The following is an 18,539-nucleotide window of genomic DNA, read 5'->3' on the forward strand; positions in this document are numbered from 1 at the left end:
GTAGCTGGTAATAAAAGTCGCTTGGAATCTGACTTTGCTATAGGAAGGGAACTTACGTGCTTTATTTGACTTTGATTTTTTGAGGGAGCTGCATCAGGGATGGGTTTGTATTAGTGGTGTATGGAAGGTGTTAGAGGTGATGGTGGTCAAGTGCTGTGTTTTGTGGTATAGTTGCTCATATTCCGTTTTTTCTCACCCAGGGACATCATGATAACCTACTTTGAGCCTTCCATCTCGTTCGAGGGACTGTGCAGTGAGGTGCGAGACATGTGCTCCTTCGACAACGAGCAGCTCTTCACCATGAAGTGGATTGATGAAGAAGGTAAGTCAGTGCTCATCAATATATTGCTCAGCTTTCTAGCATTCCTCTCCCCCTTGCCTTTTCCTTGCCCTCTGCCTTCATAAGATAAGCTTATAAAACATAAAAAAAGTAAGTCTGACTCCAAAAATAATGGTTATCCAATGCCTTTGTAAGTACAACTTAAAGAAAAGGTGGTTGTTTCACACTGCCTAGTGTGTAGCTCTCTCTGTCTCTTTCTAAACCAAATAAAACCTCAGTGACTATAAAATCTTAGTTCAATGTTGGGATTTCTTATGAAGGGAACAGAAAATACTCCCTTATACTGCTGAAGACAACCATGATTCCCTTTATGTCTTTGAAAAAGAGTTAAACTAACATTAAATTATATAAACTTGCAGTATTTATTTAAAATATTGGCACAGTTTATATATATAGATAAGTTGTATGCGTAACCAAGACCATTATACCTTGGGTGTTATCAGCTGTTCCTTCAGCAACCTAAAGTAACACATAGGTATTACTAATTAGCACATAACTGCTAATAAAACTTTTTCTAAATATTAAAAGGAAAATTACTTGTCTGAATGATATACAGTAACTTTTCATCAAACCTTGGCTGAGAACTCAGCATCTCTGGCACTTACATTATCCATGTTAACATTTGCCTTGGATGAAAAAGGAGTTCATAGTCTGTTCTCCCTGTTCCTTAGCAGATGTCATCCAGCTGAGCTCGATGTATACAGCAGTAATTCCTTTAAAAGGTTATTTGTAGGTCCTATTTTCTTTGTGGAATTAGTTTATTCTACACGTAGGTTTTGAGCCGCGGCAAAGAGACGTGTGAATTATGAGATTGCTGTGGAGTTATTTTAGCTGATGCAGTACATAAAAGGCTGCAATGTGCAGTGATTTGTTGGCTGTGGTTAGTGTTTGTAGGCAGCCATCAGCATAAATGGTGCTTATAGAACTGTTTCCTCCCCTTCAAAATTGGGCAGCTGCCAGTTTATTCAGAGCTTAAAGCTCAGCATGGACCAGAGCTGATTTTTGGAAGTGCCTTATGGGCAGGTGTGTTGAAGATTAGGTGGTCTTGGGAATCTGAGCAGGTTTTCTTCCTTTCCTTCCCCTTTCCTGAGTTATTTATGCCAGACAGATGCAGTGCAGTAAAATGAGCAGTGTTTACGACTGAGCTGTGCAGCAGAGATACTTAAGTTGAACATTTGCTTCACCATAAGCTGCTGTGGTTTTTATTGTGAGGAAGATAATGGACTCCTCACTGCAGAGGAAGAGGCTGTACTGTCAGTCATAGTATGAAGTACATGTCTTTAATGCAGATTTTGTGCAGATTCAAAAATTTACTTGAAGCCACAGTTCTGTCTTGATTTCTGCTCTTTATTTAGAGATAGTTTTTTTTAAAAAAAGGAGTGCTGCAGTTTGAATTATTTTCATGTGTTCACATAGGATTAAATTTTTACAACAATCCATGTTTGCTTTTAATCATTGACTTCCAGTTTAATGTCGGGGAGGAAAAGTTAATCTGGTGATGAGGAGTGTGTTTAAAAAGGAATCCCACTGTCTTTATTGTGAGTAATTCTTGGATCTACAGTGAATGGCTTCTTGCCAAGGCCTCTGCCTCCTCTCTCTCCACCACTCTTCAGTGCTTCCAGCTGATACTCTTTCTAGAAACCTGTTTTGCTCTATTGGAAAATTCCTGTCTCATCCTATTCCCTAAAACTGAAATTCCCTGTTTATTAGTAGCGTGAGGAAATGTGTGTGCTGTGGGCTGGTACTTGTACTATTACTCATGCTTTTTATAGTATAATAAGATATGGGGTCTAGGGCATGATCACTTCCTGACTAAACTGCTTGTTCTGGTGTGACTGAACTGGATTTACCTGGTCACTAAGGTTTGTGTTTGTCATATACTAAATGTCTTTTTAGCCTTTGCAATCTGAGAACCTTACCTGTAACTACTTCTGTTTCATGGAGGTAATAGCACACACAGACAGGCCTAGTTTGGTTGAGTAGAATCAGTTCCAAAATGCTCAGATGCCACTGAAAAATAGGATGAACTTCATTTGATTTGAGACAAATTTCTATTTTATCTGTAAATGTTCAGTTAATCTTCCCTCTGTCTTCTGAAACATCCTTTGGGATGGGCACTAGCCTTGTGTGTGTGTCTTCAGTCTGTTTCTTGCTCTATAACTCAAAAGTAAATATTTCCCTATGTATCTCAGCTGTCTTTGACTGCAGTTTGTACTACTTAACTTATTGAAAGAGATGTCTATAAACCTCCTGTTCCTAGTTTGCTTGTTCTTGAGACCCTGTTTTTCTTCTGCCAAAAGGAAACACAAAACTGTTTGAACAGGTGTCAGAAACAAATGAAGAAAAACTGGTTTGTTGATTCTCACAGTGGGTCTGAGTGACTATAGTTGTTCCTTCTCCCATCCATGTGCTCTGCACAGCATGTTTGTGCTGTGGGTAGGCAGATTGATGTCCAGGTGGGCTCATTGTAGGGGAAGGTGGTTTGGTGGAACGTGACTGAAGTTGGTTTCAAAGACTCGTCTTGAGGATTATGATACACACGAAAAAAATCAAGACAGAAGCTGCAAATAGGATGTTTGCATTTACTACTAATATTTAGCAATAGAAAAGAATGGACAGAATAATAGAATTACAGAATTGTTTGGGTTGGAAGGGACCCTAAAGATCATTGATTTCTACCCCCTGCCATGGGCAGGGACACCTTGCACTAGCCCAGGTTGCTCAGAGCCCTATCCAACCTGGCCTAGAACACTTCAGGGATGGGACAGCCACAGCTTCTCTGGACAGTCTGTGCCAGTGCCTCACCACCCTCACAGGGAAGGATTCCTTCCATATATCTAATGTAAACCATCTCTCTTTCAGTTTAAAGCCATTCCTCATTCTCCTGTCACTCCAGGTTCTTGTCTCTGTCTTGCCTGTAGACTCCCTTCAGGCACTGGAAGGCCACAATTAGGTCACCCCAAGGCCTTCTCCTCTCCAGGCTGAACAATCCCAATTCTCTTGGCTTTTCCTCACAGCAGAGGTGCTCCATCCCTCTAATCATCTTGGCCTCTTCTGGCCTTGCTCCAACAGGTCCACGTCCTTCCTGTGCTGGGTGAAGATAGATCAGAAACAAATTAATTATAAGAAGTTGTGTAGGGTGAATTGCTGGGTGTGTGGTTCTACTGAAAGCCTTAGCAATGCCTGTGTTCATTTAGAGCTCTTGTAGTATAAAACAGGAGGAGAAAAATGGCAACAGTCTATGAACTAAACTTTCAAACCATGGTATTGACCCAAGACTCAAAGCAGTAAAACATCCGGATTGACTCCAGGTTGGCTGAGATGGAAATTGTTCTGCCTTCCGCCAGTCTGGTTACCCACAACCAGTTTACCATGTAAGGATGTGGAAAGTAGTATTTCTGTTTAAAAATGCAATTATTATATGACAGTAGACATGCTGTGTAGGGTTTTGGCTAGAAAGAAGCTCCTTCTGGTCATGCTGGAGTAGAGGCAGGCAGAGATAAATCCCTCGTTCTCATACAGAACATGTAGTGTAGGTGAAGAGAAAGTAAAAAGCTGAACTAATAACTAGAAGTGTTTTCTTTCTTTGGGGCAATGATGACTGAGATTCAACACTGCTTTAAAAATGTTTCAGTTATGGTATTATTTTGTAAAAGGCTTTTTTTAGGACTATATTTTTTTCTAAAGTTACTAATCTGCATCAGACACCAAAGGGCTCAGAGTCTTGTTGCAGAAGTGCTTGATGATTATCTGCTCCATATCGAATGGTCGACAAAACTGCAATTGTTCTGTAATGAAAGGAAGAACAGAATCAGCCAGCCCACACTTTTTTCCCTGCCTTGGTGCCCTTTCTTGAAGGGGTTTTATTTCAAATAGTTCTGTGAGTGTGAAAGTAGTAGTAGTTAAAATTAGGAGGTTTGAGGAGAGACTAGAGGTCTAACTGCTTTTGCACCTCCTGGGTGAAGTCTTGGCAAGTGTGGAAGCAGCTGTGGAAGTAGAATTGACTCAGTTCTAATTAAAAATCCATGAAATAAAATGTAATCTCAGAAGGATTTGAAGTGCAGAAAGATAACCAGCACCTCCTGTACAGAAATGATATGTAACCATGCTTGTAGCAGACTGAACCAGTGATGTTTTGGATTATACTCTGCTTGAGAATATCCCATGTTTTTATTTTCCCTGAAGGCATTCAGTGACTATTTTCAAATGTACTCCCTGAACATTGTTAAAATAAATACTACCACACCTGAGAATATTGTGGTCTTGCTGCAGTAATTATTTTAGAACCATCCACAAGGGAACTGTTGAATGGCACAGCACTGACTGGGTTTTGTGCTTTCTCTTTCCACAGGAGATCCATGCACAGTTTCCTCTCAGCTGGAGCTGGAAGAGGCCTTTCGGTTGTATGAACTGAACAAGGACTCGGAGCTTCTCATTCATGGTATGGTGAGACTTGCTGTGTTGATACTCATATTTGTGCCAGTGAAGAAGTCAAATTCTTTGCTTGAACTGCCTGTGCCTTTTGCACAGCCTTCCCAGGTAGAGCCTGTGGTGAGGGTCAGTCAAGGGGATGCTGATGACCATACACTGTGTTCTTAGCTGTTCTTTATTAAATTAAGGGAGGAAAAAGTACTTTGCTGTTAGTTTATGAATGAAAGAATTCATTAATATCTCTTAATATCTCCATCTCAAGTGTCTTTGTACACTTGCTGGCAGCCAATGCTGGAAGGCATACAGTGCAGTTTATTTATTTGTTATTTGTTGAATTTATTTCTTATCCTGCACTTTGTCATTGTTAAGTGCTTTAGAGCAGGAAAAAAGTGCATGTTTTCCATTTGTGATGCCAGATCGGTCAAAAGTTTGACTTTTCTTAAATTAAGTACTTCAGACCAGTTTTAAACCTAACAGTTTGTGCTATTGTTCCAGTTTTTATTTTTCAGGGCCACATGCCCATTTTGGCAACTTTTGCAGAATCTTTTCCTTGCTGTTTGTAGCTTTTTGCAAGTAGAAGACAGATCTTTGTTTCACAGAGATTAGAGCAGAAGGGCAGGGGGTCATTGTGAATAGTGTTGGTGTGTCACACTACAGTGTCTTAGCATGGTCCTGCCCTAAAAGGATGCAAAAAATCTAGTTCACCATCAGCCCATTTGGAAGGAAGGGACAACATTTCAGCTTCCCACAGAGTTTTAAAAATGGGAAAAATACAATCCATTTGTAGATATGTCACTGTTTGTTATATGTTACTTCAGTAAGTTTGTGATCTGCCCCTTCTCCATTTGTTTTTGTGTTTGATAAGTTTCTGATGAAACTGGCACCAAGGCTGTCTCTTCTGAGTTATACTTCTCTCTGACAGTTACTGAAACTAAATAAACTGTAAAAAATGAGTAGTGTTACTGAAGCTAAATATACTGGGGAAAAAAGGCTAATGCAGACAGTATCCTATGTAACTGTTAGGATTCTGTCATATATTATATTTATGGTGTTTGGAAATCTTGACTAACTGTGGCAGTTGGTCACATGAGAAACCAGAATCATTATTTTTTCTGGTTCCTTTCTTTAGGAAATACCTTGGTTTATTTTGCTTCTTTCTGTTCTTTCTCATGTATGTCACTGTTATGTCCAGCAAAAGGGTTTTGTGGCAGCTTTTCAGCTCTTCAGGGTTTTGTTGAAGTGCAGTCAGTGCTGTCCTCGAATTTAGAGATGAAGAATTAATCAGGAGTTCATGTGTTTCTTGCAGTATTTCCCTGTGTACCAGAGCGGCCTGGCATGCCTTGTCCAGGAGAAGACAGTAAGTAGGCACTTTGGTTAAGAAGTACAGAGAACCAGTTCAGATTTCCTCTTTTAGCAGATTTTGATGTTCTATGGTTTGGCATCCTACACTTATGAATATTAATAATGCAAATCTGTACAAATTAAATATTTAAAAGGAATAGAAAATCTTGCTAAACTTAATGTTGTTTGTCACTTCTGAATCATTGTTAATAAGCATTTCACAGTCCTGTTAACTATCCATGTCACTCTGCTTTCCTTGCTTTTGCCTCTTCTATCATGACAGTTTTTGTCCTATTCCTGTCTCTGAGAGTTGCCAGATTGCTGCTGGCTGACTAATGTGAACAGAGGCTTGTAACCAGTGGTAACCAGCAGTAATGACTTGTCATGTCACCATTTACAGATCTGTGGTTAATTCATCTTAAAATTGATGTTTAGGTTCTATCAGGAAGATTCTCCAAACCCCTCTAAGTTATGTTAGCTAAAATACTGGACATTCAAGAAGTAATTTCCCCTCAAAGTTTTCTATAAGAGCATGTGCATGTTATGCACACACACATCTGTCAGCTTGGTGTCCAAGTCTCTGACAAATGCAAATGTCACATATGTAAGTTAACTCTGGCAGAATAGGTAATGCTGCTCGTTGGAAAAAATGAGGTTGCAGACTGAATCAGAAAGAGATTTGCGGCTTGGTGAGGTTTTTCGTATTCTAGGTTCTAGTTTTGGTTCCTGACATGCCTCAAGGGAAAAAAATATAGGTTAAAAATAAACCAGAGGCAGCTGTGCGTTTAAAGCACTGGAGGATTTGTCAAGCAATCTTGTAAATCGGGGCATGCTCCTGAAACTCACCTTCCTCCCTCCTTCCCCTTCCTCACAGCTCCTCCTCACGTTTAGGTGAGGTAGGTGCATAGTTTGCACGCAGGTGTTTGTATTGTTTGGACAGTTTTCCTTCTCTTGACTCACTGTTCCTTTTAACTTTGGAAAACCGGAATCAACTACTCCAAATTTTCTCCAAAAAGACACCTGTAACATTGCTCTGTGTTTCTGTAAGGTGCAGGAGTGAAACTTTACTGTGCAAATCACTACACAGAAACCTCCATGAGAAGATATGGTAGCTCTTTGTTTATGTTGGTGTGGATATAATCCTGTGTTTTTCCTCTAGAGTCCATTTATCGCCGAGGCGCGCGCCGGTGGCGAAAGCTCTATTGTGCAAACGGTCACACTTTCCAAGCCAAACGGTTTAACAGGGTGAGACTCTTGTTGGGGACTTACAGCCATGGTGCAGGGATGTCTTGCTGTCATAATGATGATGTCACTGCCTTGTAAAGTGCTGAGTTTTATTCTCATTTTTGTTGTTTGTCTGTAGACTTTTGGTGACCCCCTGGTTTCCAGGAAACAGAAATTGGTTGCAATTCGCTTTACATATACCATGATACTGCTTATATAAAAGCTCCTCTGTTCCTTTAAAATGTTCCCAGAGGGCAGGCTGGAATGCTGGCATTAGGTGACTGTGAGCTGAAAGTACATTTTCAGTTCTTTTAGTTCTGGGAGTGGAAAAGTCTGAACTTGCTTATGATGCACAGACTTTTCTTTCATGACTTTGAAAAGAGCAAACTGAAATGTTCCTCTGGTGCCATGTAATCCACTGAAAATAGCAAACCTTTTGGAATGTGTTCAGGAAGCAATGGTCAAATGTAATTAGCTGAGGACCAAGAAAACTATTGTTGTGTTTAGAAAGACCAACAGCAAAAACCAAACGCCAAATACTTGAATCAGCCAGGTTCCTTGACAGCTTCAGTATCTTTCCTTCTGCTCTCAGCTTGGTGTGTTGTGTGCTTAATGCCTGAGATTGTCTCCACTAAACTTCATCTTGAGCATCCTCATACCTAACTTTGGCTTTTTTTGGTTGTTTTTTGACCTCATCCAGGTCAAAGGCTGTCAAGGCACCATAGTTTAATCACTTTCCACTCCTGCCTCCATGGGCACCCTGTTTTCATGGATCTTTAGAGTTGTTGTGTGGATGTCCTTCAGTGGGTGGTGATATTCCCATTCCTGTTATGTGTTGGTTTATTGTCTTGAAACTCCTGCTCTCCTGCCTTCCTCTGTCAGGACTCATTTGCACAGAGAGATGAGGAGATACATAGCAAATGAGCTTGGTATGAAGGTGTGGCTGGATAGTTTTTAGTGTTTAGCTTTGCTCTTTAACCAGTTGTGTCGCTGTGATTCCAGAGAGCTCACTGTGCCATCTGCACCGACCGGATATGGGGCCTGGGGCGCCAGGGGTACAAGTGCATCAACTGCAAACTCCTCGTCCACAAGAAGTGTCACAAACTTGTTAATACTGAGTGTGGCCGTCACACACTGCAGCCAGTAAGTAAAGCTGACCTGAAAAGTTGACTTGAAAAAGCAATAACCAACCAATCGAACAAAAAAATCCATCTATACTCCTGGTTTTCAAGCTGTAAATAATCACAGGAGATGTAACATCATTTTTTATGGCTACTGTGTAAGAAAGTTTGGGACTCACTGAGCAGAATTGCAATTTAGTAGCAAGACAGGAGTTTTATTTTCACATCTGGTGGTTGTTCCCGTGTCAGATATAAGTGACGTTTCTCTAATCTGTCACTATATTGTTACACGGTGCATATATATGTGCACATGTGCTATTTTACATCTTCAAAGTGAGGTGCAGGTAAAATAAATTCTACAAATATCTGTTCTATTGTTGGACTATTTCCCATTAGCAGGAAAGGACAGCGACGTGCAGAAGTTGTAACATTTCTCCCAGGAAATTTAATCATCATTAGTTCCTAAGTCCCCAGAATAAAATTAGATGATTATTGTTCCTGGTTTAATAGGCAGCTACAAGTCTACATTTTGTGAATTCATTTGACTAACATATGTACTGCTGAAGTACTTGAGTTTTTCTGTGTCACTTCTGGTCTGCTGTCTTCTCTTGTACCAAGTTGTCACTTCAGCAGCTCCTGTAAACATAGCTTTCAGAAAATAGGGAAAATAAGGGCTTCAGTGGTTTCTTTGGTTGTGTATGGATTAGTAACTATGTTGATTAATCAAGTTAAAAAGCAACTAGATTATAGTCCTGAGGGATCATTAATTTATTGACTCTAAACTAATATGTCTCAGTGTATTACAAAAGTTCTGTGCATAATTGCAGGAACCAATAATGCCTATGGATCCATCATCAGTGCATCCAGATAATGTAGAATCAGGTAAGAGCAATAATTAGTTTTCTTTCAATTACTGTAGGTTACTGAAACATGCATTTTGGGGTTTAAAATGAAACAGAATCACTTTAAAGTAAACACACAAGAAACCCATAGTAGAATTGGGGTTTCTACACAAGTTGTAGCACTGTTGTACAGAAGGTTCTGTGTCTGAGTCTGAAGAGACCTCCAAATATAATTACGGGGGTTTATATTAGTCATAATTTATTATTAATGCAGTATTGTATTAAAAAACACCCCAATAAAAACCCACTTAACCTCCCCCACCAAACCCTTGCAATATATCGATTGAGCTCTTTTGTTTAGAAATTTTAGGGCAGAGGAAAATACTGTTGTCACATTGGTCTAATGTTTTTTTCCTGCACCTCTAGTGATTCCATACAACCCCTCAAGTCATGAGAGCTTGGACCATGTTGGTGAAGAAAAAGAGGTAAAATATCTTAGTCATGATAACTCTATGCTTTAGAGTCATAGAATATCTCAAGTTGGAAGGGACCCATGAGGATCCTCAGAGATCTTCAGACTTGTGTGTCTCTCAGTTTTGAGATTTTAGCAGTTAAATTCATCACAAGCAGAATTAGCACATAAGGCACATTTGGGGTGCTCACTAGGTGTATCCATGGATGGCTTGAACTGTTGTATTTTGAACCTTGAGTTGAGATGTGCTTTGATTTAGAAAGTATTCCTTCCAAGTTCCCCCAGTTTGGTTTGTTTCTTACCTGCCAGTCTCCTCTGCCTCTTCTCTCTCCCCTCACATTCCTTTCCAGGACAGTGCAGTTGTAAGAATAACAAGTGTTAATTGAATGGCTTGTTTGTATTAATTCTGCTGGTGTGTTTGAAATGCGACTTCTGCAGCTGCTCACATTGCAGGCCTTCCTCATTTCAAAGTGTCCTTATCCATAGGCAATGAGCATTAGGGAAAGTGGCAAAGCCTCCTCCAGTCTGGGCCTTCAGGATTTTGATCTGCTGCGAGTTATTGGAAGAGGCAGTTATGCCAAAGTGCTGCTAGTTCGACTGAAGAAAACTGAGCGGATCTATGCCATGAAAGTGGTGAAGAAAGAGCTCGTCAACGACGATGAGGTAGGCAAGATGTTTGTCCGTACATCGAGCAACTCTTCCAAAAGAGCTCCAGTATCCACCATGAGGTGGTCAGGGATGACCTTAGCACTGTCTGCCTGAAAGGAGGTTGTAGCCAGGTGGGTCTCAGTGTCTTCTCCCAGGGAACAAGTGGCAGGATAAGAAGATATAGTCTTAAGCTGCACCAAGGTGAGTTTAGGTTGGACATTAGGAAGAATTTCTTCACAGAAAGGGTGATTAGACACTGGAATATGCTGCCCAGGGAGGTGGTGGAGTCACTACCCCTGGAGGTGTTTAAGGAAAGACTGGCTGTGGCACTGAGTGCTGTGGTCTGGTTGACATGGCGGTGTTAGGTCATGGGTTGGACTTGGTGGTCTCAGAGGTCTTTTCTAACCCTAATAATTCTGTCAGTCTGTGGGAGCCAGACTTCTGGGCTGCAGCACTTATGGAGAGTTGTATGTGTGGTTTATACTGCACTATAGAAGGTTCACAAAGCACATAACCATTTTTGAGGTCTTCACTGCCAGGCGGGTGGCTCACAGCTGCCTTGTGTGCCAGAGGTTTCTGTCATGGGCCTCATCACCTCTGCTCTGTATCTCCTGTAGTCAGAACTGTCTGCAGCAGTGCTCCTGCAGGATTTAAGTGGATAAGCCTGGATTGCTTCCTTATTTTGGAGCAGTATTCCATATCACTCATACTAGAGTGGCTTGCTGGGCTGAAATGAAATGGTTGGAGTCTAATTTTCGTATGTTCAACTTTGGTTCTTTGTCACAAAGGAGTCTCACAATGTTATTTTCATTGCTCCTTAAATCAGATCTCCATCTTCACAATTTTTATAGCTTGCACAGTGATTAGTGAAAACTTGTCAGAAATTGCTCTATTAAACTGCTAAAAACCTCCTGTTTCTGTAGGTTTCCCTTAGGTTTCTTTGGGTTACTCTGAAAACACTGGAGTGACTGTGGTTTGCTGTCCAAGAGCTTTTGCATTTATTTGTCAGTCTACCATTGATTTCTTCTGTGTTTCTTGGTGCAACTTTAAATTTGTCTGCACCAGCTGATCTGTTATAGATGAGTGTTTTCATTCCCATGTGTGGTTACACAATGAGGCTAAAAGTATAGGGCACTTAGATACAAACCTGGGGATGCTGTGTTGTATTTCTACACATTTCAGAACTATATAACATTTAATTTCTTGAAAGTAAAACAAGGACAGCCAAACACTTGAATGTCTTTCTGCTAATTGTCACAAATACGTGACCTAAGAAGTGCAACAGTCCTTCTCTGAATGTCATTTTTCTTAAATGAATAGGATATTGATTGGGTTCAGACAGAGAAACACGTCTTTGAACAGGCTTCAAACCATCCCTTTCTGGTTGGACTACACTCTTGCTTCCAGACAGAAAGCAGGTAAAGGTCATAAGATAATGATAACAGAGCCTTATTAAAAATGTATTTCATCCTGTTAGGCACCTCAAAGGCCTATTGAAAGCATAAAGTGTTAAGTAGTGAAAATCGATGTGCGGTAAATCATTGAGCCAAATGCCATGTGAGTCAGTTCAGCTTTGCAGATTGGGCACATGCATAAGAATGTAAAGTACTGGTAGGTGTGATGGGAAGGATTCTGGATAGGAAGAGAAGTGCAGTTACCAGGAAATTAAAGGCTTGAGAACATGAGGTAGAAGAGAACCTAGAACGGGAGGGGGGATAAGGCTTAGGGAAAGGAAAATCAGAAGTATAAACAATGAGGAAATTTGTCTCAGTGTCTCAAAGGAAATTTTGTCTCTCTAAAGACAAATCTGAGCAAGACTTGGAAAGCAGTGTCTGACTTTGAAAAAGGGAAAACCAAGTAATAGACATGACAGTTATTATTTTCCTGTTCTGTACAGTAGTAACTTGAAGTACACTGTATATTTAAGCAATATTCTTGCTGTTGTGAAAAGGTGACAAGCTAGTGAAGGGAAGTGAGAAGAAAAAAGAGTATTTGTAATATACTGATAGTATTAACCACAAATAAAGGATGTTAAAAGGATCAGGAAGGAAAATGAGATTTTAGTTGTCTTTTTTTCTGGTTTATGCATAGAAACTGATGTGAATCTATTTGTACAGTCACATGTAATAATGACAGCAGTAGCTGTAATGGGTTAGGAATATGAGAAGGTTTGCCTACTTCCTTTTAGCAAAAAAGGAATTACATAGAGAAACTTTGTATACTTTTATGTTATATTTAACTTTGGGAATTTATTCACAAGGAGGGGAAGTGGTAGAACCAGAGAGATGGGAGGAGTGGAGTGGATGCTGTTCAATGCCAGACCTGTATCATCTCAAACCTCTTTCAGCCATGTACAATCTTTTGTAACGAGCTCCTGTGTGTTCCAGGTTATTCTTTGTTATAGAGTATGTGAATGGAGGAGACCTGATGTTCCATATGCAGAGGCAGAGGAAGCTGCCAGAGGAGCATGCCAGGTGTGTCTCATTCCGGATTTCTTGCATCAAATCAGTTGGTTTTCTGACACAGTGCAGTAGTACAGAGATTGTGAGGATGAGCTAACAAATCCTCTCCAGATGTTGGGGATTTAAGAATGTGAAACTGCATCCTCATTTAGATGTCACCACAGTTTTGTTTCAGGGAGGAACTGTAGCAGAAAGCACTTAGGTATTGTTGGCATTAACATTACCCTATATGACTTCAGTCTGAGACTTTTTTTCCTAGAAAAAACAGTTTTGTGGTATTTTTTAATATGCGTTTCTCGTACAACAACCACTACCAGCTGTCCAGGCAAATGCTGAGTTCTTGGTACATATGCTTAATCTCAGATGGTGAGCTGAAAGGGATGATTGCAGTAGACATTAATATTAATTAAAGGCAACATTTGAAGTGACTGTGGACAGAAACATTTGTATCAGTATAAACAACTTGCCAATTCTCTGAGGAAAAATAATACATGGGATTATGTTAAGAAATACCCAAGACTGTTATTGTGGTTTGGGTTTTGATTACTTAAGTAATCAATATCTCTTTCTACACTAGGTTTTATTCTGCTGAGATCAGTCTAGCACTGAACTATTTACATGAACGAGGGATAATCTACAGGGATTTAAAACTGGATAATGTGCTACTAGATTCTGAAGGGCACATTAAACTCACAGATTATGGCATGTGCAAGGTAAGCTCCCGTTTCTTGCTAACCAGGAAAGTCAACAATTAAGTAACTGTCATAAATTGAAAGTGGCAGAGCCTTAAAAATGTGAAACCTCAAGGTATGTGTGCAGATAGGCTGTGTGCTCATTGCACTGCTACGCATAGAGAAAAGAAATGCCAAAGTGCACAGACTGTGTGTGTACTGTCTGTGTTTTTACAAAGCTGCTGGATCAATTTGGGAGAGGGAGGCTGAAATAGTCAGGATAGCTTGATTGAAAAGGAGCAAGAGGCTGAAATGTATCTGTCACACTTGCTCCTGTTTGGGTTCTGTGACACTGCCCATTTCCTCTGGAAAAACCTTTGACACTACAAAGACACTGGAGCACAGGTTTGATTTGCCATGGAATTGCCATTACACTGTTTATTAAGGACACTTAAATTCAAAATGCAGTTCTTAGCAGAGGGGGAGTGTGGGATCTTCAGTCAGCTGTAAGCTATTTCCTTTCCACCTTTTCTTGCAGGAGGGTCTGAGACCTGGTGATACAACCAGCACGTTCTGTGGGACACCAAACTATATTGCACCTGAAATTCTCCGGGGAGAGGATTATGGTAAATGGAATTTTTCATTGCTACTCTCTTATCTTTCACCTTGTCTCTTACTTCTTACTGGAGTTGTTTAGCAGTGGAAAGTATAAATCTCCATTAGTCGTGTGATCAGTCTTAATTCAGCATCCTGTCTGGAAAAATAGATAAAGGCTTCAAAGGAAGGGCAGAAAACATCACAAAAAGCAAATTAGGTACTCTGCTTTCCACTTTTTAAATTCTTTTTGCCAGTCATGAAGAACAATTTGAGTCTTAGATATTTATTATTGTTCATAATTATTTTAGATACTGCTAATGATACACTTGCAGTCTGAATTGTGTATGGTTTTGGAGCTTTATATTTGGCAGCAGTGATAGATTAGATAAAAATGCATTGCAAAGTGCCTAGATAGTAGGTGTCCCTTTACATATACTATTTTAATCTACCATATTATTTCAACCCAGTGTCTCTTTCAGACTGGTTTCCATATTTCTTCATTATCACAGACTTTCTAGGCCAACCAGGCTCTATCAGTCCCAGCCTGGCTACTGGGATTTTCCCTTAGCAGTGCATAGCAGGGTAGATATGCTCAGCTTCATGAGTGACTGACTTGCTGCTATTAAGAATCACACACTTCCTCCTTGTCCTTATCTCCCACCCTGGATAATGCACTGTTTGTTTGTAATAATTAGGCTTAAATATTATCTAAACCTTTGCTAAGGTCATATCACCTACCTTTAAACTCTGCATTTCCTTTTCTGTGTGCAGCATATCCTCTCCTGTTGTGCACGTAATGCTCCAAGTGACATCTGGTACAACTGTGTCTCCTTTATTGAGCTAATTGCAAAGACTGGCAGTACTTATATTTTTTAACTCATTCTCTGCTTTAGCCTCCAAAGTGTTGGTATTTTTGTTTTCTCTCTTGAACTCTAGGGTTCAGTGTAGACTGGTGGGCTCTGGGTGTGCTCATGTTTGAGATGATGGCAGGTCGGTCGCCCTTTGATATCGTTGGCAGTTCTGACAATCCAGATCAGAACACAGAAGATTATCTCTTCCAAGGTAGGTACCATCAGTGTCCCTACACTTCTGCTTACCTTTAACCTAACTTCCAAGGTGCAAAGGCTGATAGGAGCTTTGTTTTCTTGCAGTAATTTTGGAAAAGCAGATCCGAATTCCCCGATCCCTCTCGGTTAAAGCAGCAGGTGTTCTGAAGAGTTTCCTCAATAAGGTAAGAGCTAAAGGGGGTTATTGAGGACTTCTCAAGGGCACTTGTGTTTTTGAAAGCCTGTTCATTAATTGATGTGTGGCAGACATACTTTATCTGTCATACAAAGAAATAAGGTAGGAAAGGTGTGAGCCTAAAGCAGAATTTCAGTGGGGCTGAGGGAGCTGTTCTAGATACTTGTCTTCAGATCCGAAGGTCCAGGTTCTCAGGCTTGGGACCATGAGTAAATTTCAAAGTGAAATGTAGAGAAATACTCCGAATTATTTCTTTAATCTGGAGAATTGAACAAATTATCAGATTTATTTTGCTTAGCAAATCACTTTGACAACTTCTGATGACTTCATGGAGGGAAATGCAGACGCAGGATATGGTCACTGCTTGCTGGGACTCTAGCCTGAGGGTCAGAAGGTGCAGGTGTGGTAGTGGATGAGTCCAAGCACATGCTGACCTTTAGTGAGTGTTGTGTGAGTGGGGAGAGAGGTACAGGAGAAACCAGATTTGGTGGAATTATTCTAAGAAAGTAATGCTGTTCAGTGCACTCTGTGTGCCATGGCACACATTTAGAAACATTTTCTTCCTTGCCCAGGATCCTAAGGAACGTTTGGGCTGCCATCCTCAGACAGGATTTGCAGATATTCAGGGACATCCCTTCTTCCGCAACGTCGATTGGGATCTGGTATGTGGATGCCACTGACATGGCTGATTCCCTTTGCTACAGTGATGGTTTGACTACTTGTTTTGAGCATAAGAGATGACCTTAAGCTCTAAAACCTTCAGCTCTTCTTTTATGTTGTACCATAGTTAGAATACAGAATCTTTTAATCCTTTTACACACAGTAAGTGCAGGAGATTAATACAATGATTATAGACAGAGTAAAAAAATAAACTTAATAGTAACTTCCAGCCTTGCTTAAAAGCAATTAAATATCTATATTAATACTAAGTGCATTTATTCTTAGATGGAGCAGAAGCAAGTGGTGCCTCCATTCAAACCAAATATATCTGGAGAGTTTGGTCTGGATAACTTTGATTCCCAGTTCACCAATGAACCTGTGCAGCTCACTCCAGATGATGAGTAAGTAATGTAGGATTTAAGAAGTTCTGATAAATCTTGTTAAACTTCATTTAATATCTGTAGGTGTAATGGGCAGTAAATAGCATTTTTTTGTGTTAGTTTGGAGAAAGCTTTCTTATGTCTCCTCATGGCAGACATAGTGTGTCTGGATTAAGTGTTATACTCTGCCATGATGAAAAAATCAAACAGTGGGAAAGTCACTGTAAGGAATCTTAGTTCATGGGAAGACAAACAAGTGCTATTGTAGAAGTTTTAGTGGTATCATATGCAAGAAGTGAAATGTGAAGGAAAAGACCTGCTTTGTCAAGTGGTTTGTTTTGCATTGCTTTAAGCAATGATATTTCTAGGATGTTTGGTTTAAATTGAATTTGTCTGAAGAAGAGAAGATGCTTTGTTTGGTTTGTTTGAGTATCTTAAATTGTTGCTAGTCAGGTGAGGTTATCCTGACTAAAAGCCTTGATAAAATGTGTGATAATGTCCTTGATTTTGGTAGTGGATTTGTGGTTCCTTATTCCAGAGAGGGGCCCTGATCGGAGATGAGGAGGGAAAGACCTTTCTAGTTTGACTGAGCCACTGCTGTTTACATTTTAGGAATGTTTCTAGGGTTTCCTGTAATGTTCATGTACATGTACAAACAGTGAATATTAAATGTTACCTGTGCCCCTTAATTAGCTCTGAGATCCAACTTCCACCTCCATCTCTTTCTAAATGCAAAATGTACAAATGAAGTTCAGAAAAGCTGCTGATGTGGTGCTGTATCTCCCACATCCTAAAGCTTTCAGGTTTTTACAAAACTGACTGTTTAGGGAAAGTTTTAAAACTGCAAACCTTGCAGGTTGCTTTGTTGGAGAATATGTGCAGCCCAGTCACTGCTCCTGAGGGGTTTTGTGTTTTGGGACCATTATAGGGGCTAGAAAAAACCCAATGGTAACTGTAAGGGTAGAGAGGGACAAAAGAGGGCAGGGAAATGTTGTCCATTGCAATCCACTGTATAGGTCTAAATTTCATGTCAAACTATGAATTAATATTATCTTCCAAATTCTGCTGAACTAATGACTGTTTTTTAATCCTACTAGTGATATTGTGAAGAAGATTGACCAGTCTGAATTTGAAGGCTTTGAATATATAAATCCTCTTCTGATGTCAGCTGAGGAATGTGTCTGAATTCTCCATTTCTGGACTGTGCCAATTGTTACTCTGTTTCTGCATGGATAAACATCTCTCCATTTGGATGCACTTGCATAAAATGAGTAACTGACCATCCTGCCCTTGCCACCTAGTGTGAATTACTGATTTTCTTTTTGTATTGATGCTGTCCAGGACAGTTGTTATGCTGAACCTTCAGCTGCCAGATTTAACATGTTAAACTTTCCAAACGTTTTGCCAAATTGGAATCTTAAAACAGGAGTTGTTCTGTGAGGCTCCTGCCTGAACAAAGGGCTCTGGCTGGATAGTCTGCCAGTAGTGTTCTCAGCAAGGGAAGGTTTGTAGTGCTTAGTGAACACAAATTGCATCTGGTGACGTAATAAATTACCAGTCAACGATTTCAGGTTTTCCAGCAAAACAGGTAGGAACTTATCACTTCTGTAGTTCTGAATCTCCTCTCTAAACATCTGATTTCCCTGTTGTAGACTTAGAGCTATGTTAGTGCCCTTCAGATTGAAGAGACAGCAAGAGAACAGGTATTTACCTGAACAGGTCATGAGTGGCTGCTTTCAGGGGGTATACGGATCCTATCCTGGAGGAGTTAATTAACACTAGAATTGGTAGACTTTGCTCCAAAAATTCCCAGTAGGAATTGTACACTAATAGAAAGAGTGCCTTCCTAGCCTGGCCCTTTTGGTGAGGGTTGGGCATGGCATCAAGTGTCAGTTTAAACAATTAACACTTTGGAAAGACAAAATTTGTACAGCAGAGCTTAGCAGTGATGGGCAGTGAATACTGACAGATGTAGAACTTCAAACTATTTATTGCTTTTACACTTGCTGTCTGAACTGCCTCAGAACTGCATACGGTACAGCTGCAGCCTGGTTCAGGGCATTGGCTCCCTATTGTACTGCCGCTGTTGGGAATGAGTTCCACTTTGC

General features: G+C 40.2%; 1 protein-coding gene across 1 annotated transcript; it reads left to right on the forward strand.

Moving 5' to 3' along the window:
* Positions 1-200: 200 nt before the first annotated feature.
* Positions 201-17,759, forward strand: PRKCI (protein kinase C, iota; the record flags this gene model as incomplete). The annotated part of the gene is made up of 17 exons (XM_009077353.1): positions 201-322; positions 4,692-4,781; positions 6,078-6,128; positions 7,272-7,357; positions 8,339-8,479; positions 9,285-9,339; positions 9,726-9,784; positions 10,258-10,434; positions 11,740-11,837; positions 12,807-12,893; positions 13,459-13,594; positions 14,091-14,178; positions 15,086-15,211; positions 15,301-15,380; positions 15,964-16,053; positions 16,337-16,452; positions 17,529-17,759. Coding segments are annotated over 17 exons (1,690 nt in total), but the record flags the coding sequence as incomplete, so codon positions are not given.
* Positions 17,760-18,539: the final 780 nt, after the last annotated feature.

Source organism: Acanthisitta chloris, unplaced genomic scaffold (assembly GCF_000695815.1).
Source record: "Acanthisitta chloris isolate BGI_N310 unplaced genomic scaffold, ASM69581v1 scaffold4476, whole genome shotgun sequence".
Taxonomy (NCBI): domain Eukaryota; kingdom Metazoa; phylum Chordata; class Aves; order Passeriformes; family Acanthisittidae; genus Acanthisitta; species Acanthisitta chloris.